Source organism: Oncorhynchus keta, chromosome 7 (genome assembly GCF_023373465.1).
Source record: "Oncorhynchus keta strain PuntledgeMale-10-30-2019 chromosome 7, Oket_V2, whole genome shotgun sequence".
Lineage (NCBI taxonomy): Eukaryota > Metazoa > Chordata > Actinopteri > Salmoniformes > Salmonidae > Oncorhynchus > Oncorhynchus keta.
The window spans coordinates 35184644-35206905 of record NC_068427.1 but is presented as its reverse complement, the minus strand read 5'-3'; the positions used below and the strand labels follow the sequence as shown (position 1 = coordinate 35206905).

The window sequence follows — 22262 nt, the reverse complement described above, 5'->3', positions numbered from 1 at the left end:
ATCTGGGTTTGGCGGATGCCAGGAGAAAGCTACCTGCCCCAATGCATCGTGCCAACTGTAAAGTTTGGTGGATGAATACTTTTCTGGGGCTGTTTTTCATGGTTCTGGCTAAGCCCCTTAGTTCAAGTGATTCTGTGCTTCCAACTTTGAGGCAACAGTTAGTGGAAGGCCCTGTTTCAGCATGACAATGCCCCCCCCGAGTACAAAGCGAGGTTCATAAAGAAATGGTTTGTCGAGATCAGTGTGGAAGAACTTGACTGGCCTGCACAGAGCCCTGACCTCAACCCCATCAAACACCTTTGGGATGAATTGGAACGCCGACTGCGAGCCAGGCTTAATCGCCCAACATCAGTGTCCGACCTCACTAATGCTTGTGGCTTTATGGAAGCAAGTCCCCGCAGCAATGTTCCAACATCTAGTGGAGTCCTTCCCAGAAGAGTGCAGGCTGTTATAGCAGCAAAGGGGGGACCACTCCACATTAATGCCCATGATTTTGGAAGGAGATGTTTGATGAGCAGGTGTCCACAAACGTTTGGTCATGTAGTGTACTATAAATCCTGTCGTGTAAAACGCCATAAGTAAAATACTATCATTTGATTTCTTCATAAGATGACTGCATAATGAATTGGACGGAATACCCCAGTCGCCCCATACCGAAAACCCAGACCCATTTTCAGCCACATCTACCCTCTCCTGTCCTGGCTGTAAACCTACAAAAATGAAGAGATTGCCCAAAATCCTAAGATCTCATTGCCCTGGCTTGGTTGATTCCCTTCCCGCATTGGTACTTTAAAGCCATGAGTGTCTCGATCTGTCCTTGCCCACCCTGATAAAAGGAGGGAAAAATACCTGAAAACAAATGGTGAGTGGTTGTAATGTACTGTACACTAATGTCAGCAGATTGTTGAAAGTTGCGTCACCACACTTGACTTAATTCGACTAAAAGTTTGAGGGAGAAAAGGGGTTATATAAAAATTGTGAACTCTGACCTCTGTCAGCACTGTCATTGCTAAGGAGACCAATTAATGATGTTGAACAATGTAATACCACTTGACTAACAATGTTTTGCATGAAATAAATGAGGATGTCAACATTGCAGTGACAGATAGCCCAAAGCCTTAGAATCAAAGCACCAGTTAACCACAATGGTTTCAGGGCTGTGGGATATCTGCTGATATTAACATAAATGTATTTCTGAGATGAAGGCCACGTGTAGGGAGTTTATTCTGATCCAAGTGGAGAGTAAACTAGATTGACACCACCTTGGTAAATCACCCAGTAGCCCACTTCACCTGGCAGGGAAGTGTACTGTAGTTTGACTCCAGCTGAGTGGTACCAGGCCAGCAGAAGGAAAGCCAGAATTCTAATAATAAAATGGTTAGAACCTCTGAGAAATCTATTAATTCCACCACAAACCGATACCACAAAGGGTCTTCTAACATCAAAAAGATAATGGGTATGCAACTTTTAAAATACAGAGTCCTGGTTTATCGTGTCGGCAGATTTTCAAAGCCACCACCCAGTGTACTTCTGAATGAAAGTCCCTCCAACAGTCTTGCGTTATTAAAGTGGAAATGACAAAGCGTTAGGTCAGAGGCAGAAAAGTGGGAAACTGGAGAGTAACAGCAGGTTACAGTAGTGAGGTTACAGTACGTGAAGTGAATGTTATGTGAAGTGATCCCATGTGGCTCAGTTGGAAGAGCACTGCGCTTGCAATGCCAGGGTTGTGGATTCGATTCATATGGGGGACGGGTATGGAACAAAAGTATTAAAACGTATGCACTCACTACTGTAAGTCGCTCTGGAAAAGAGAGTCTGCTAAATGACTCAAATGTAAATGTCAATTGGCTTTTAATAGTTTTGGTAAAAGAGTAACACAAAACCACCAACAAAAGAGAATGTCATTTTAACTATTGTCAGGAGAAGGACACGGTGCGATAGTGATATCATCCCATATAGGGAGCAGGGGGACGCTTCCGTCAATTCAATATGGCCATCACCTGGAGAAAAAACATTCTCTGCTAAAGTAGTGTTTAACAACTAGCCAGTAAATACCATTCCATGTGTGATTTCTTACAGCGAATCTTCCCCTACAGAACACTTTCCAAGATGAAACACTGACAGCACACACCATGACAAAATTTAAATAATAATCAAGAGCCGTCGCGGTTTGTTCCTAGCGTTTCGTCGTGACATTAATTTGATCGTCAACGTTTGTTTCCATTAGTCAGCCCCTTTAGTCTTTACACTCAGTTGTTTTGTCATGCCTGCATGTACACCTACTGTTTCAGGTACAAACATGACTTTGGCTTTCCCATAACAAATCTTGCCCCAGCTCTGGTCTGGCAGAAGGTAGGTTTATCTAACTCTGATCTAAATCCAACATGTTGTTGTGGTTACTGCTGCCTGCCTGCCCTTATTATCCATTTGCCCTCAGCTACAAGTCTCAGTTTGTTCTACAGACAGAACAGAATGTACTAGAACAATGCAAACAGAACACAGGCCTACAAGGTTAAGCTAGCAGACTCAAGATCAGTAAACCCTTGTGTGGTACATTCAAAATAATCCAAAACAGAATCGCTTTTCAACTTAGGCTGTAACGCAAGAAAAACGTAGAAAAAAGTCAAGGTGTGAATACTTCCCGAAGGCACTGTAAATGTTGATGTATTGGTATTATTTTTTGTAGTGTTACAATACAACAACAATACAACTGATTCATTCATGTACTGCAATTAAAGGCGGAAAAACAAACATTTGACCATGCTTAGTGGTTCTGTGACTCCGCCCACAAAATGTAACTTATACAGTTAGTTAACTTGAACTAATTCCTCTCAAAATTAGCCCATGAAAGAGTGTTTGATACAGGACTGGGCTCACCGGTCTTTCCAGCTCCACTCTCTCCTGTGATGAGGATACACTGGTCTTTATCCTGGTCCCTCAGAGAACGGTAGGCCTCGTCTGCCAGGGCATAGCTGCAACACAACAAGGATATACACATTCACATTAATTCATAGTCCACAAACACATTGGATATTCAATTGCATCACAGGTGCATCATCTCCAGGCAACTAAAACAACACGTCCATTCCTATATTTTCTATCATCCAAGCTTGTTCTATTGTATACACCAACACCGATTCCACTAATTACAGGCTTGTTAAGGTTAATAGTTGAATCCAATGTATTCAACTTTGTTCCCAAGACAATCGAGATTGCCTTGTTATCCCTCTATAGCTACACTGACAGTGAGCACACACACACACACACACACACACACACACGTGTTTTTCTTTATTTGTACTATTTTCTTCGCTGTTGAGTAATAGTGAAGACATCAAAACTATGAAAAAACACATGACAGCTTTGCACACTATTGGCATTCCTCTCAACTAGCTTCATAAGGTAGTCAACTGGAATGCATTTACATTAACAGGTGTGGCTTGTTAAAAGATCATTTGTGGAATTAATTTACTTCTTAATGCGTTTGAGCCAATCAGTTGTGTTGTGACAAGGTAGGGGTGGTATACAGAAGATAGCCCTATTTTGTAAAAAGTCCATATTATTGCAAGAACAGCTCAAATAAGCAAAGAGAAACGTCAGTCCATCATTACTTTAAGACATGAAGGTCAGTCAATCCAAGAAATCAAAAATTTGATGTGCAGTCGCAAAAACCATCAAGCACTATGATGAAACTGGCTCTCATGAGGGCCGCCACAAGAAAGGATGACCCAGAGTTACCTGTGGAACTTAACCTCTGCAGCAGAGTTACCAGCCTCAGAGTGCAGCCCAAATAAATGCTAGAGTTCAAGTAACAGACAACTCAACATCAACTGTTCAGAGGAAACTGCGTTAAGCAGGCCTTCATGGTTGTCATGACGTGGCCCTCTTTGGGTACAGCGAGCACCATCCCCCTTTTTCTGCACCATCCCATCTCTCACTCTTCTCCCTACACCCAGGATCTGTTAGGCGGGTCATAAATTCCTGGAGGAGTTTCTCTCCTCATGGCCAGACAGTATAGAGAAAGTGAGTTTCACAGGAGAACAAAGGAACCTCTTCCACATCACAGAACTTGAGGAGTGAACAATGCCTATGTTTTGGAGAGTGTGTACACGGTCTGGGAAGAATCCAGCTACGACCGGTCCATTTAGTTTAATGTTTGTGAAATTCATGAACCAATACAGCCACATTACCATAACACTGTTTATACAAGAGTCTCGGTTGTGAGGCTTGCATCTAATTGTTGTATAAAATGAATGAGTAAATTATGTAATGTGATTATAAACTGTTTAATGAAAGAAACTCCAATTCCCTTTGGAGTTTAACTAGGACATAGGCCCACCCCATGAGCACAGACATTGACCTGGCATCATGGGACAGCCCTTTCTACTGTTACAAATGTAACCCCCACCTGAAGGATTTCCTTTCAGACCAGCTTACCATGAGAGGGCTGAGGTTTGAGACCAGCCCACTACCTCCTCACAGAGGGAGCTAAGGTTTGAGTAGATTGCTGAATCTTTTAAATATACCACGTGGTTAAACTCAGACTATCGATCAGACAGAATAAGAGCAAATCTTTGATACTAATTGCTAGTCTGCAGCTAGGAATTCTATACCATTGAATGTGAAGGCCAACAACAGCCGAAACATCTATTCTATAACAACATTTCTGAATGTTACTCTGAAGTAGCCATTCTTCCAAAGACTCTAGGGACGCAGAGAGTGGGGTGGATGAACTTCCAACAGAGATCACGATGACACACTGAGTATGTATATATATATATATATATATATATATATATATATATATATATTGATTGCAATTAGTCTCAAATGAGTGAATGTTCATGTGCAAGGATTAGCATTTGAATGGTTATAATTATCAACTTTGTAGTGTCTTATCTTTCACACCCTTGTCAGTCCCTTTGTCTACCAAGCTGTGATATCAGTTTAGCCCACTAGGGCACATCCCCTATCATTTCCTTGTAACCATATCTACTTTGTTTGTTTGTTTGTGCATTTGTGATTATTTAGTTGGTTAATAAATAAATGATTGAGACAATTGATGTATGGATGAATTAGTGAAGACTGGGTTCGTGCAGATAACCAAAAATTTACGACATTTGGAACGAGACTAACGTGATGTAAAGAATAATTCATTCATTAGAACACTAATTGATCAGATATTAAAATATCTGAAAGTTATTAGGAGAATTATAACTCTGTAATCTGAATATTTTCCTTGGTGCCCCAACTTCCTAGTTAATGACATTTACATGATGAATAATCAGGTAATAATAATTACTGAGAATTTATTTGATAAACTAACAGTCTTCAGTTTTAATGATCCCAAAGACATGACATAGTCGAATTGCTGCAAGGCCACCAATAATAAGAGACTTGCTTGCGCAAAAAAACGCAAGCAATGGACATTAGACCAGTGGAAATCTGTCTTTTGGTTTGATGAGTAGAAACTAGATTTTTGGTTCCAACCCCTGTGTCTTTGTGACAGGCAGAATATGTGAATGGATGATCTCTGCATGTATGGTTCCCACAGTGAAGCATGGAGGAGGTGTGATGGTGCTTTGCTGGTGACACAGAGTGATTTATTTAGAATTCAAGGCAGACTTAACCAGCATGGTTAACACAGCATTCTGCAGCAATACGCCATACCATCTGGTTTGCGCTCAGTGGGAGTATAATTTGATTGTCCTTTTGATAATGACCCAACACACACCTCCAGGCTTTGTAAGGGCTACTTCACCAAGAAGGAGAGTGAGAGAGTAGCATCATATGACCTGGCCTCCACAATCACCCGACCTCAAACCAATTGAGATGGTTTGGGATAAGTTGGACAGCAGATTGAAGGAAAAGCAGCCAACAGGTGCTCAGCATATGTGGGAACTCCTTCAAGAAAAAGCATTCCCCATAAAGCTGGTTGAGAGAATGCCAAGAGTGTGCAAAGCTGTCACCAAGGCAAAGGGTGACTACTTTGAAGAATCTAAAATACATTTTGATTTGTTTAACACTTTTGTGGTTACTACATTATTCCACATGTGTTGTTTCATAGTTGATGTATACAGTACTATTCTACAATGTAGAACATATTAAATTAAGAAAATTAATGAGTAGTTGTCTAAAACGGTACTGTATTTTTTGTATTATTATCCATCTGCCCTGCTAGAGCTGCCCTGGTCAACTCTAAGTGCTGTTATTGTGAAGTGGAAACGTCTAGGAGCAGCAACGGTTCAGCCACGAAGTGGTAGGCCACACAAGCGCACAGAACGGGACCGCCGAGTGCTGAAGTGCGTAGTACGTAAAAATCGAGTGTCCTCGGTTGCAACACTCACCACCGATTCCCAAACTACCACTGGAAGTAACGTCAGCACAAGAACTGTTCATCGGGAGCTTCATGAAACGGGTTTCAATAGCCGAGCAGGTGTCCACATACTTTGTGGCATGTAGTGAACCACAGTGAATATATAGATGACTGACAAACTGTGGGCCCAGCCACGTGCTTACTGATCAATGACACGTTGCATCCCAGATCTAGGTCTGAATCTAGGTTGCATCGCATCTATGGAGAAATCTGATGTTTAGATATCATGGAGCATCATCATGCGGATACATTAGCTCACTTCGCTACATGTATGGTATTGGCCCTGTCGTATTGACCAGGTTGAATTTAGTCACTTTTTCTCTGCTTAGTTAGCAGTATCCGATTGATTAATGTATTTACAGCAGGATCACCCAAAATAAACTCTGATTAAAAAACAAAGATCTTTTGTGAGTGAAATGCTGGATGTTTTCAGCCACAGTAAGTGGTATGTGTGGAAAATTGACAAGGAGCCAAGCAAGACATTTTGATTATCTTTGCTTAATGACAGCAATCCTATTAAGCAGACACAGTTTAGTGGAAATCAGTCACAAGCAAAGCTTCCATTGAGAGGCAATGAAACATGAATGATCCATTTTTCATAAGCCTAAATGGTATTATCCTCAATATCATAATGGGGAAGCTGGTCTAAATGAATGGGGTATAATGAACCTCAGCCATTGTACATACATACCAGGACAGTGACACAATGGGAAAGTGGGACAGTATAGCATACTCATTGGATTCCCCCTAACAATGATGGGATTGTCATTGTCCTGCTCTGATGCTGAAGTATCAAGAGTGTGTGGTGGGGTGCGTGTGCGTGCGTGCGTGCATAGGGGTGGCACAGTCTGGCAAGCAAGCAACACTACACAGATTTGATGACGGCTGACTGGGTGTTACGATGGTCTATACTAGAAATTTGGTGAGGCCATGTTTGTCTCCACCCTATTGGGTGAGACCAATGTAGGAGCTTCCCTATTGGTTGAGGCCATAGTTCTTTACGGATCACACTTGTCATTTAAACAGTTATCTATTCTACAGTTGTGTTATAGTAGCAGTGTTCCAAACTCTCCCTAACCAGCCCACCAGACTCCAAATTAGCCTGGCAAGCCTGCAAGCTCTCCCAGCTCCCATTTTCCTCTCAGTCTGTACTTTTCTACATTACTCAGGAATTTCCCAGAGTCACCACTAATAATAGCCCTGATTGTGGAGGAACTGTTGCATGTAGTTTCCCTTTTGCCTGCCCCCCACATCACCTTCATATATCAAGAAAATATCGCAATGGTTTCTTGTTAAAGGGCAAGGTAGCTCTGACATGTCTCCTCTCCACTATGGCAATGGACTAAACCGGAGGAGACTCCAGGTCCAAACTCTAAATGCATATGGTTAATGTCAAATGTGTTATACTCTGCATCCATCCCTGGTCCAAATGGTTGACAGTAACAAAAACACAGGCTGTCAACTACATAGAATTTATAATTATATTTATGGTCTACAATATCCTTGAAAAGTCACTAATGATTACATTGACAGCCATATAAACCCAAACATAAAGGCTAGTGCTAGAGGTAATTTTGAATGTAGTCATCAAGATGGCCTTTCTCCCAAGTGTCTAATTTTAGTAGCACGTCCTGACACACGTCCTGACCCCCAAGGGGGATTGTGGGTATTCTCTAGTCTCAACGATGTGAGAAATGTTATTATCGTATTTACGATCAGATTTATAACATACCCTATGTAACAGGGATCCTTGGGGAGAGCAACATAACTTGCATAATCACAAAAGGCTGAACCACTGCTGATGTGCGTTGTGCACTGATTGACTTGACTGCTAGCTTAGCAGACTGCCGTGAGAAGGAGAGACAGATAAATGCACGCCAGGCCACAGTAAAAAGTTGACGCTGCATCCTGCCAGGCTAGCTCAGAGATCTGGGTTCCACACCATCAGTGTTATGGGCCAAGACCCGGTCCAGGGACGGGCAGCCGCAACCCAACACTAACCCAGCCAGCCTAAGCACTAATTTAGCCAGCCTGAGCCCAGTTTAGCCCAAATCCATCCCTACCCAGCCACTAGGTTCACGCCACTTACAGGAATCATGGGAGGGAAGTTAGGACATGGGACATTATGTCATTGTTGAAATGTGCAGGGCACCACGACCACAGCAGATGTCTGCGCTTTGTGAAAACAGCCTGGCCGCTCAACATGAGCCAGACAAAAGACAAGCATCACACAATTACCCTGGCCTGAGAGGGGTTGGGCTAGGGGTGGGGGGGCTAATCTATCCTGAGAGGGGGTTGGGGGTTAGTAGAGGAGGGCTAGTAGGGGAGGAGCAGGGGTGGTGGGAGGGAGGTCCCCTGCTAGGAAATGTGCCAAATGATAAGCTGTCACACACAAACAACGTGGCCGCGAGCATTCCTCCATTATGAAGTTGAACAGGTCAAATGAATTTGAAAGGGCCAATCACAATATGAATAGACCTGCAAGCTGGTGCATGGAGAACTAGGAGGATCCCAACAGAGACAAAGGAAAACCAGTAAAACTCCCATCGCTATTTCTGTATGGCAAGGTAAGGAATGGGGCAACACAAAAGACATGGTAGCAACTAGTTAGTTACTCTTGCTCTCCCGAAAGTCAAAGCATCTCAACACTCAAGGCTTAAAGGGCAAGACAAGGAAACCCAATCTGTCCTGGCTGTCCTCACCCAGCAATGTCCAGGCCACACCCAGAGACAAAAGGAGAACAAAAAAAGAAAAAAAGGAATTAAATCAGACCATCTGCTTGACAGCATCATGTAATCACCAAGACCATGAAAGAGAGAAAGAACGCCAAATTGATCCACCATATGCCAAATAGAAGTTGCCATTTATAGGCTACAGACCAGGGCTTCTTATATCAGTGTGGAAATTATGACAAAGCACCCAATGCACATGAAAGTGTAGCAGCGAACCAAAAGCCAGTAAGCCAAAGGCCCTAATGCACCCTGGTCTGACTGGGGTCTCAGAGAGCGGGATAGGGAGAGAGAGGTGGGGCAGTAGGGTGGAGTGATGCCTGGCACACCCTGATCACACACAGATCCACAGCAGAAGACCACAGGGGTATATTTGTGCGTCCTCGTGGCAGCAGTGGGATGCAAAACTTAACTGGCATGAGGCAAGCGGCAGAAAATAGCCATTCAGCCTTGCTACTCCAAACCCTGAGAAGGAGGGAGGGAGGGATCTGCAATCTGTAACCTGCTGCATCCGAAAGGGATGGATGTAATTTGTTTCAACACAGAGTCCAATTCTTCAGCAGACATGATTCCTGGTTGGCATAAAGTCGGTCCTGAAACCATGGCCCACCCAGCTAAATGAGGAATGACAGATCTTCCCTCAACCAACTGTAGATTTTCATTTTGATATTGAGACGCTAAAAACTGTTTAGGACTGTATCTACATAGCTGTTTGCGCAGTGTTCACTGTTCCACTCTCAATGGAAGCTCTCTTATATCTGGGTAATTACACAGTATTTCAAATACTTAAAGTAAAGTTTTCCAGCAGCCTGATGTTATTAAAATAACTACACTTCCATGGCTCCTTTATGACAGCTAGCCAAGGTTGTAAGGAAGTTCTGTCATACAATAGCCTCTCATCCAGCCCAGCGAGTGGCTCTCCAGCGAGAGGCAGGCTGCTGGTTCCAGGATATCCGTGTCTTATACTGATTGAGCCACAGAGGAAGCTAACCTTCCCGGCTGTAGTCACAGGTCTAGGTGTCATTAATGTGACCACTGTGGCAGCCTCAGACATGAATCAAACAATGGGGCCAGAGTCACAACCGGCTACTGAAATTCAGAATAGCCTAACAAAAACAAAAACGCAGGTGCTGTCAGCAAGGGCTACTACCAGGAAAGAGGTGTGAGCCAGCTAAGGCCAGGGTCTTCGTTCAGTTTAGACACTTGGGCCATGTGAGTATCTGACACTGTGGCTGCTACAGACATTTGACAGTCATCTATCCAGAGCAGCAGCAGAATAATTGTACTTATGCAGCAGGAGGATGTAATCACAGAACCGTTTGCGTGTGGTGGTTGTGTGTGTCTGAGTCCTTGTGTGTAAAAAAAAAGTCCATTCACAAGTGTATTTTTATATAACCCTTTTCACCAAGTGCTATATGGGATTACTAGAACCCATCTCATCCATCTACAGTCACGATAGAAGGCCTGTATTCACATTAGGGCTGAACGCAAATGGTCGACTGGTTAATTGTTTGGTCGATAGGCTGATGATCAACCAATATTATTTTGTTGAGCAGTAGCAAATACACACACACACACACACACATATATATATAAATATATATACACATATATATATGTATATATATAAATATATAAATATACATATATGTATATATATATAAATATATATATATAAATATACACATATATCTTATTTTTTAATGGCACAAGAGACACCTGTCTGATTTGAGCCCATCTCAGTGAACTAATCTATTGGGCAAGCCGGGTAGATGACAGAGTCCAAGAAGAAGGGGAGAAGGAGAGTGTGGATAAAATACACATCTCTCCAGAATGTGTTCTCTCCTGCCAATTTGTGCACATTCATTGTTTCATAACGTAAATTGTGTGATTTTCTTGCCTTGATTGTTTGTGTCTATCAATTCCCCATTACATAAAGTTTAAGTAGGAAGTTTACATACACTTAGGTTGGAGTCATTAAAACTCGTTTTTCAACCACTCCACAAATGTCTTGTTAATAAACTATCATTTTGGCAAGTTGGATAGGACATCTACTTTAAGCATGACAAGTCATTTTTCCAACAATTGTTTACAGACAGATCATTTCACTTATAATTCACTGCATCACAATTCCAGTGGGTCAGAAGTTAACATACACTAAGTTGACTGTGCCTTTAAACAGCTTGGAAAATTCCAGAAAATGATGTCATGGCGTTAGAAGCTTCTGATAGGCTAAATGAGATAATTTGAGTCAATTGGAGGTGTACCTGTGGATGCATTTCAAGGCCTTCCTTCAAACTCAGTGCCTCTTTGCGTGACATCATGAGAAAATCAAAAGAAATCAGCCAAGACCTCAGGGGGGGAAAAAAAGTGTAGACCTCCACAAACTGGTTCATCCTTGGGAGCAATTTCCAAACGCCTGAAGGTACCACGTTCATCTGTACAAACAATGGGGCCACGCAGATATCATACCACTCAGGAAGGAGACGCGTTCTGTCGCCTAGAGATGAACGTACTCTGTTGCGAAAAGTGCAAATCAATCCCAGAGCACTGTATGTAATTGGTTCACCTCTAATGCTCACAGGCAATGTGTATTGGAAGATATTTCTGAATGTTCCAGACATGCTTTATCTACTCATTTGCTGGATGCAGAGTTCAAGTGAGGGTCAAGCAAATCATAGAGAAAGCAGGCCATTGCAAGCATCAATGATGGGTGGTCGAATGTTCGTGGCCAAGGAATAATTAACTACATCTCCACCCCTCAACCAGTATTCTACAAAAGCATAGACACAAGGGACAACAGACACACCGAACTCTACATTGCAGAAGAGCTGAAGGCAGTTAATGACCTTAGACCACAGAAGTATTTGCACTGGTGACAGACAGTGCTGTGAACATGAAGGCTGCTGGTACGGCAACTGCTCTGCCCACAAATGTAAGACACTTTAATAATTAAACATTGGATGAAATAAATGTCACTTTAAACATTGCCACTTTATATAAATGTTTACATAACCTACATTACTCATCTCATATGTATATACTGTACTCTATACCATCTACTGCATCTTGCCTATGCCGTTCGGCCATCGCTTATCCATATATTTATATGTACATATTTTTATTCATTCCTTTATACACACAAGTGTAAGGTAGTTGTTGTGAAATTGTTAGGTTACTTGTTAGATATTACTGAATGGTCAGAACTAGAAGCACAAGCATTTCGCTACACTCGCATTAACATCTGCTAACCATGTGTATATGACCAATAAAATTGGATTTGATATTAATTCCCATATATTCCCGTTAATTCCGATGGAAAGTTTCCACCTGAATATTCCAAAACGTGCAACCCTCATTTCTAGTACTCTATGGATTGGGATTATGGTTAATTGTTTAGCTATCATGTCTAAACAAAAGACTCCACTTAGCCAGATGATGACCCATCAATTTAGCCAGGTGTCCCATACGGTGATTACAACCATTATTGTATAATAATGCAAAAAATATTTGTGTCTGGAATTTATCTTTCAGCATCAGTATTACACGCCCGGCTCTCCTCAACCAGTCATACAAGGAGAATGGTCTAATGCCTCCCATCAAAAAGAGAGCTGGCCAAAACAAGCACAGGTTACACCTGAAGCATGAGGACTTGCAGCGAGTTGTGAACTTCAACTTTAAGTGTATTCTAATATTTATAAAATATTTTATCTGGACACTGTTTACCTGGAATTTTTCTTAAAGAGATGGGTGTGGCTAAGAGGGTGTGAACGATGCTGAATGGGTGTAGACGAAGAGGACTCCAATAGTTGTACCAACACATTCAAGGGCTATTTTCTTAAAAAGTGGGGTTACAAGTTTATCAACTTTCAAAGCGGAATTACTTTTCTATGGTTCCTCAAATGCAGTGTATGATATACCATTGTGTAGTCTCTCTACTTTGACCCAATGTAAAAAATACAATTAAAAAACGATTTCAAACATAAGACCGAATCAAGGTGGTCGCTCAAGTTAGTGAGAAATCCTCCTTTGCCAAGACAATCCATCCACCTGACAGATGTGGCATATCAAGAATATGATCATTACACAGGTGCACTTTGTGCTGGGGACAAAAGGCCACTCTAAAATGTGCAATTTTGTCACACAACACATTGCTATGTCTCAAGTTTTCATTTGCAATTGGCATGCTGATTTCAGGAATGTCCACCAGAGCTGTTGCCAGATAATTTTACATTTTAATTTCTGTACCATAAGCCTCATCCAACATTGTTTTAGAGAATTAGGCAGACGTCCAACCGGCTTCACAACCGCGTGTAACCACGCCAGCCCAGAACTTCCACATCCGACTTCACCTGCGAGATCCGAGACCAGCCACCCGGACAGCTGATTAAACTGATGAGTATTTGTGTCTTTAATAAAGCACTTTTGTTGGGGGATTATTTTGATTGGCAGGGCCTCGCTCCCTAGTGGTGGGCCTATGCCCTCCCAGGCCCAACCATGGCTGCGCCCTGCCCAGTCATGTGAAATTCAAAGATTAGGGCCTAATGAATTTATTTTAATTGACTGATTTACTTATAAATTGTAACTCAGTAAAATTGTTGCATGTTGAGTATATTTTTGTTCAGGAAATTATTATTCCAGTCTTTTACCGTTCTCATTGTCAGAGTGGACAAGTTGTTTGCAGAGCGCACAACCTATGCTACACTTGTGAGAAACAAGTTGGTTTATTTCATTCCATTTCCCAGTTGACACTCACTCTTCAGTTTGGAGCGCTACTGTCAATGTTGAGTAAGGACGCGCACCTGATTACGCATGCCTATAGGCTATCTGGCTTGCGAGCAAAGGTAGCATTATAAAATGTGCCCATTTAGGGATCTGATAGTATTTCTAATTGGATTAATGCACCACCACTAATGAGCTGTGGAGCTTCTCAAATGAATGTTTGCTTCACCTCAAACAGCAAGAAAGCAAAGTCAGTTTTAACATTCAATGAAAGTAATAGTAGTTCCTCAATGTATTAGAAAAATCTTTCCAGCTCGCTCCCTTACGATAACCAGCACAGCGTGAAAGGGAAAAATATAATTCCCTGATCCTGTGGAAACGTCATAAAACAAGTCTACCTGATGAGCTCTTATTACTTGGGCAAAATAGTCTACAGCTGTGTCTGTCCCGAGCTTACTGCTGCAGGAAACTGAGGACCTAGAATATTTTATATAATGTTGCAAGTGCAAGCGTTGAGCTGAACACAAGTTAATACAATGTTTCAAGTTCGTTGCAGACAGGCCATGCACAGCCAATGTGATTTATCAGATATCCAGATTTAAATATATATATTTTCTACTTGCAGGCTGCAATGTTTTTATTCCTTTGCTTTATTTAGGCTATTTTTATATAGTTGGCAATAGACGCAACTTTCAGGTTTGTATCATTGATTTAACCACATGCCAAGGATTGAGTTACGAAGATGTTATTATATATTAAATGAAACAGTTACATCAAAATGTGCATATGAAAACCATAACTGGCATGCAGATCAGTAGATATTGTGAGATAAATTAGCATTCCACATGACAAAGGTTGCCGACTCCTTGTGTAGCCAATTACCAGCAACTTCGGGAGAGTAATGGCAGAATCTGCGAAAGCCAGCAGGTGTGGGATGAGGCTGGTTGGGCCAGGTTACGGTTTGTCTCGTCATCTTAATCTCTGGTTCCCCTTTGTGTCTTATGTCATCAAACAGCCATAGACAAGCATATAGTTGATTTTATTAAAACACATAGGGCGTGTTTTAGGGCGGCAGCGTAGCCTAGTGGTTAGAGCGTTGGACTAGTAACCGGAAGGTTGCGAGTTCAAACCCCCGAGCTGACAAGGTACAAATCTGTCGTTCTGCCCCTGAACAGGCAGTTAACCCACTGTTCCCAGGCCGTCATTGAAAATAAGAATATGTTCTTAACTGACTTGCCTGGTTAAATAAAGGTAAAATAAAATAAAATAAATACAAAAAAAAAGTTTTGAAATTAAATAACCCTATGACTTTCAGTCGACTAAAACTTTTTTTGGTCGCTGACAGCCCTAATTCACGTAGGACATTTACGAGGGTAACTTTCTGTAGTATTAAACTTGAACAGTAGAAAGTAACAATGCCGCAGGGCACTTTGTCTTTTGGAGTATCCTCAAAGGAGACTGTCTACTTGTATCATGTGTTTTTCTCCTCAGACTTTCAGGGGGTCCTGGCTTTGATTTTATTAACTGCACTGCAATTTAGTGAGAACAATTCACATATGAAGCTGTTGGTTTGATCCTTGAGAAAGTACAGAACAATCAAACTATCATGTTGACTAAGGGCAGTGAAACAACTTCTGAAACGGTTTCCCCCATACTAGATCAAAACAAGAGGAATCAAAGAACTAGGCTATTTGAACAACCTTGAGATCAACTTGTGAGAGATAGCATCTACATCGATGAGTTTGTTACATTTGGTCATAGAACAAACCAGAAAATTCAAACCAAATTAGACCCCCAATGGGATAGAATATATTTCCTTAGTAGACGATGCAAAGAGTTGACGGTCGATCCCCTGGGGTATTGGTTAACAGCCTCAACCTACAGACAAATTGGGAGTGAGACTTTGGGGTAGCATGTGTACGTTATTGGCTTGTGTTCTGAGGGGAACCGCCCCCCCCCCAAATCTCCTTTGGACAGAAACACACACACACACACACACTCTCTCCTCTCGACAGGATGTTGGTAAGCGGGAGAAGTCAAAACTATTTTATCTCTGACGGTGCTTTCATGTCTCTTCTGGCTCTGCATGGTGACTCAGCATTACTTCTGTCCTGTCCATCCTTCATCAGTCAATGGCTGACACCGCTATTGAGATACTAGATGATTCTCAAAGTGTATTATTAGAGGGTGAATCCTCAATATAACATTTGCAAGTAACAACTTGCAATTAAGCAAAGCAACACTGAGGCCGGTTCAATGAGATGAACGTCAGACAATCTGGACCTATCCCTCTACCATGAAGACAACTTTAAAGGAAGCAGGGAGAGAGGAAGAGACTAGGTGGCATTCGGCAAAGTCAAGAGCCAAGCACATTAAAAGCCTCTGTCATTCACTCATTCAGCATTCCTCCTGAATAGACAACTGTTGTGCTCTTTAAAATCCAATTATGATTTGATAATACACTGTACTGGGTTCATCTGGCATATGCTCAAATACGCTTTAAACATTAGGCTAGTAAATAATAAGGGCACAGTCCAAGACACCATTCACTGTGCTCTAAACGCATACATAAGTCACTCTTTAGAGGACAAAGAGGGCATAGTACAGCACAATACTCTGTAGAAAATCACACAACTATCAACTTACATGTCTCAGAGGAAGCAGTGGCCTGGGCATGAGCCTGGATACCTACTGAGGGCCAGCCACTGAGCTTCATCATGGCTCAAATCACACTACAGACACTGCCATTGTGGCTCTGACTGAAAGTCTCTTCCTCACCAATACACCATACTGAGGAGGGAATGACTGTTTACATATGCCCAAGCTAGGAAACGAGGAGGGGTACGGTGGCTTGAGAGGAACATCATTGGGAAGTAGAAGGATTGGGGACTTTTTCAAAAAATCATGTGCCAAAACAAATATTGAGACTGCACAGTAACATATTTAAGGCTGAAATGTGAAGTAAATATGCTCGTGAAAAATAGGACTGGTGCTTGGAAAAGATGACGAACTTGCGAGCTGTGGAATTGCCTCGGTAGTCAGCACCATGCGGGTGTAAAATGCACAGCGATTAATGAATATGAGTAGCATTTGCCAATGTACCAGCCACAAGCCAAAAACGAAGTTTGTTGGTTTTTTTATTTTATTTTTTATTTCACCTTTATTTAACCAGGTAGGCTAGTTGAGAACAAGTTCTCATTTGCAACTGCGACCTGGCCAAGATAAAGCATAGCAGTGTGAACAGACAACAGAGTTACACATGGAGTAAACAATTAGCAAGTCAATAACACAGTAGAAAAAAATGGGCAATCTATATACAATGTGTGCAAAAGGCATGAGGAGGTAGGCGAATAATACAATTTTGCAGATTAACACTGGAGTGATAAATGATCAGATGGGCATGTACAGGTAGAGATATTGGTGTGCAAAAGAGCAGAAAAGTAAATAAATAAAAACAGTATAAAAACAGTATGGGAATGAGGCAGGTGAAAAAGGGTGAGCTATTTACCTATAGACTATGTACAGCTGCAGCGATCGGTTAGCTGCTCGGATAGCTGATGTTTGAAGTTGGTGAGGGAGATAAAAGTCTCCAACTTCAGCGATTTTGCAATTCGTTCCAGTCACAGGCAGCAGAGTACTGGAACGAAAGGCGGCCAAATGAGGTGTTGGCTTTAGGGATGATCAGTGAGATACACCTGCTGGAGCGCGTGCTACGGATGGGTGTTGCCATCGTGACCAGTGAACTGAGATAAGGCGGAGCTTTACCTAGCATGGACTTGTAAATGACCTGAGCCAGTGGGTCTGGCGACGAATATGTAGTGAGGGCCAGCCGACTAGAGCATACAAGTCGCAGTGGTGGGTGGTATAAGGTGCTTTAGTGACAAAACGGATGGCACTGTGATAGACTGCATCCAGTTTGCTGAGTAGAGTGTTGGAAGCCATTTTGTAGATGACATCGCCGAAGTCGAGGATCGGTAGGATAGTCAGTTTTACTAGGTAAGCTTGGCAGCGTGAGTGAAGGAGGCTTTGTTGCGGAATAGAAAGCCGACTCTGGATTTGATTTTTGATTGGAGATGTTTGATGTGAGTCTGGAAGGAGAGTTTGCAGTCTAGCCAGACACCTAGGTACTTATAGATGTCCACATATTCAAGGTTGGAACCATCCAGGGTGGTGATGCTAGTCGGGCATGCGGGTGCAGGCAGCGATCGGTTGAAAAGCATGCATTTGGTTTTACTCGCGTTTAAGAGCAGTTGGAGGCCACGGAAGGAGTGCTGTATGGCATTGAAGCTCGTTTGGAGGTTTGATAGCACAGTGTCCAATGACGGGCCGAAAGTATATAGAATGGTGTCGTCTGCGTAGAGGTGGATCAGGGAATCGCCCGCAGCAAGAGCAACATCATTGATATATACAGAGAAAAGAGTCGGCCCGAGAATTGAACCCTGTGGCACCCCCATAGAGACTGCCAGAGGACCGGACAGCATGCCCTCTGATTTGACACACTGAACTCTGTCTGCAAAGTAATTGGTGAACCAGGCAAGGCAGTTTAAACAGGCCTTATCCGAAAATGTACATTGCTCGAGCCATATCAATTCCAAGCCCACATGATTAACTTAGAAAGTTTGAGAAACACGTCAATTCTTTGGAATGTAAACAAATGAGACAACCCAAGATTACATAGCCTCCACATAGTAACACATGTCAGAGTTCAAAGTAAACGGAGTAGGTCTTTGAAATGGAATGACATGCTCATTAAACGTGAACATGGATGTTGATACGGTACTGCAATTGAAGCAGTATTTTTTTCATTTTACCTTAACCTATTTGGAGTAAACTAAACCAACAAAATTACTTCTACTTACAGCCATGTCACCCACATCTACAGTACCTGTAGTTAAATAATTATACATGTATTTCTAATTTCCACTTTAAGTGCTGGATTTTCACCCACAGTGGCCAATCCACCATTCCTTCTGATCATCACAGATTAACCCATCTTTCCTTTCGCAATACAACCCTCCATTTTACCCTCTTAAGATAGTCCTGAACCTCCCCATTTGTAACATTTCTACCAATATTGCCCAAAAAATACTTTACCCAGGAGTATAATGAATCATAGTCTTCATGGTTTGTCAAAGGTCAAAAGGTGACAGGGAAGGAACAAGATTGTCAAAATTGAAATCAATCTTGTCCATTTGTCTTTAATCTGTTGTGCTTAGTTTGTGGTTATGTAAACTGTATGTACAAGCAGATAAAGATGGACATTGTGAAACCTCCCTATTCATTACCAGAACAGAGACCCTGGATAAAATCAATCAATCAACAAAAATATAAAATGCAACAATTTCTAAGATTGTACTGAGTTGCAACTCATAAATCAATTGAAATTCATTAATTTGGCCCTAATCTGTGGATTTCACATGACTGGGAATACAGCTATGCATCCGTTGGTCACAGATACCTTATTAAGGTAGGGGCTTGAATCATAAAACCTAAAATGACATTGGTGGCAGCTTATTGTAGAGAAATCAACATTCAATTAGCGGGCAATGGCTCTCGTAGACATTCCTGCAGTCAGCATGCCAATTGCACGCTCCCTCAAAACATCTGTGGCATTGTGTTGTGTGACAAAATTGCACATTTTATTGTCCCCAGCACAAGGTTCACCTGCGTCATGATCATGCCATTTAATCAACTGCTTGATAATCCATCTACTTGACAGGTATAGCATATCTTGGCAAAAGGAGAAATGCTCACTAACAGGGACACATTTGTGCGCAAACATTTAAAGAAATAAGCTTTTTGTGAATATGTACAATTTCTGGGATGTTTTATTTCAGCTCATGAAACATGAGACCAACACTTCACATGTTGCATTTATATTTTTGTTCAGTATATAAACCTGTAAATTAGTACCTATTCCTACTCAAAGCTGAAGTCAAATCGTGGACGGCCACAGAGATGGTTTTGGGCCACTCTTTCACTGGAATAGGATATTTGTAATTTTTCACCATGATAATATTTCTGCTTCTAAACCACCATAATTATAAACACTTTGAGAAGGACGTCTAGCACATTGCTTCAGCTTCGTCAGAAGATTTGCAATGCACACTATGCCAATGCAAACAGTCAGAGGCAGAATCAATCCCTTCTTAAGTACTATGTGGCAAAAGTACAATAAACCATGTAATAGTTTAGCCTGAAATAATTTCAGTGAGTATGTGAGTTTCTTTCCTATCCTCCTATTTCTCTCGGGAGCCATAAGCTAGAGAAGAGAGACTAGGGCTGTTCCTTTTAAGTGTCTATGGCCTAGGCCTTGTTGTTATCCACAAGTACAGCTGTTGATTGTAAAGCCGTTAGCAAAGTTAGAGGTACCGAATTTGCATTTTATAGTCCCTGGGCTGGACACGGTATGGTGCGAGTGTGGGAGGAGAACGGAGGCTGGAGGCAGGCACACTCAGCGAGAGCACTACTGCCCCCTCATCCCACTCTACCTTCACCTTACGCCAATAAATGTCACCTAGTCTACATTACGCCAACACATCACGAGCTACAGAATGGAGCACTCTACCAACCTGAGTCAACAGGGTGTATTTCGAGTGCCCACTAGCAATTACATGCATGTTGCATGTAGACTTTCTTTCCAACATGCCATTTTCAGTAGCCCTCTAACAACTACCTACGGACATGTTGCACGTGAACCTTCTGGTCAGGTGTTCTGTAAAAATGTATTGATTCAAAGCAGTTTGTCAAATCTAAAACAAAGAAAAGTTGTGTTAAAGGAATACAACCAGGTGTGATGGATAGCATGTAATGGACAACTGCAAATTCACCATAACATTACATGCTGTGTTAACATAACCATAAACACCTCATGTCTTTAGTAGACAGGTACTTATTAAGAAACATGTGTAAGCTACATTCCAAGAGAAACCTGCTCCACACCACATGGATAGCACCTTACAAAATTCTACTGACTAAAGGGTCAGGAAAATCAAACAAATGTACTGTAGCCTGTACAGGAAACAAAGACGAAAGTGTCATAGACGGCTGTATCTTTAAGGTCACACCTGTGACATCTCCATAGCAGACTTACACAGGAAAACACGTCACCCTACGCAACACTCATCTGACAGTTCTTATTGCTGAATGGACAAGATGAAACCATGACATCACCATGATATTTTTGAGTGCTTTCGCTGTAATGGCTATGTACCCATAGTGAATAGATGAAAGTGTAATTTTTCCTCATTGGCTATTCAACACTGCACTCTCTTACCGGAAAAGTGATCAAGCAAACAAAGCTAAGGGTGTGGAGTACAATGGTTGCCCAGGGCACAACACCATTACTCAAACTTTCTATGGAAACGACGCACTGGATATGGGTGGATAATTTCAACATTCGCAGGAGAATTTTTGGAGCCAAGGTTAGATCAATCATGTCAAGTAATGTGTTTCTCATGTGTGTCTCTGCTAGGGTCTGTGTGATGGACCTGGTCTCTCAGTGCCAGATCTCACAGCCATGCGATGTCGATGTTCTTATTATCCAGGGTGTGGGCCAGATGTCTAGATCCCTCCGTCATCACGACTGTAAATCCCTGGCCTCAGTTCATTACAGCCATCATGTTAGAAACATACAGCCCTCAGTGCAAACCTTCATCCGGGCTAGTGATTCTCATAAAAAGCTGTTCTCTGCTATGGAGGATTTTGATATGTGACATCCCAGTTTAATGAACTTGCTGATATTACATCCCACCCTCTGTTGCCTTGTGTTTCTGGGTGTAGGAGGGAGTTTAGAGGAACAAGAGTGCTACTCTGTAATGCTGGTTAGCCAACACTCTGCTACCTACCTTCTACCCTGCCTCCTACCTCCAGACACAAACACTGTGGCTTTGCCAACCTCTGCTCTGGAGAGCATGTTGTTATGAGTCTCCCTGAGAGGGCTTTCAGGATCGTAGTCACCATTCCTGATGGAGGTGCATTTTAAGGCCAAACACCACAGGCAAAATTCTGTCCATTTTCAGATTCTGGGATATTTTGCAAATATAACTTTCATAAAATGTACAAATAATATATATTAATACTTGATTTGTAAAATGTTATCCCAAATCCGTCAACTACACCTAGCATAAAATTAGTTTGTATGTTACATGTCGAACTTCAACCACTATTGTTTTAAACTCTCCATGTTGAATCATATCATTCAATAGCTTTTGTTATCCGATTGGTTACTGGCATTAAAAAGGCCCTTTCTGGCAACCTGATTGGTTAAAATGCATCGTGCCTCGCAACACTTTTTTAAAATGTCTCTCCTGTGAAGAATCCCCATAAAGAGAGACAAAATGAGCAAATCTCAAAGAATATACCGATAGTATGTAAACAAAAATAGGCAATCTCAGTTAGCCAATGCGAGAAAAGAAGTGAATGGAAAAAAAGCC

The 22262-nt window shown here is 41.8% G+C and overlaps 1 protein-coding gene across 2 annotated transcripts in view; it reads right to left on the bottom strand.

The window, feature by feature from the left end:
* Positions 1-22262, bottom strand: part of LOC118386330 (unconventional myosin-Ib-like) — a 160359-nt gene that overhangs the window by 53903 nt on the left and 84194 nt on the right. For both annotated transcript variants that reach the window (XM_035774005.1, XM_035774007.2), the window contains exon 4: positions 2878-2972. In XM_035774005.1, the coding sequence (XP_035629898.1) occupies positions 2878-2972 (95 nt within the window). The remainder of the gene's footprint in view (positions 1-2877; positions 2973-22262) is intronic.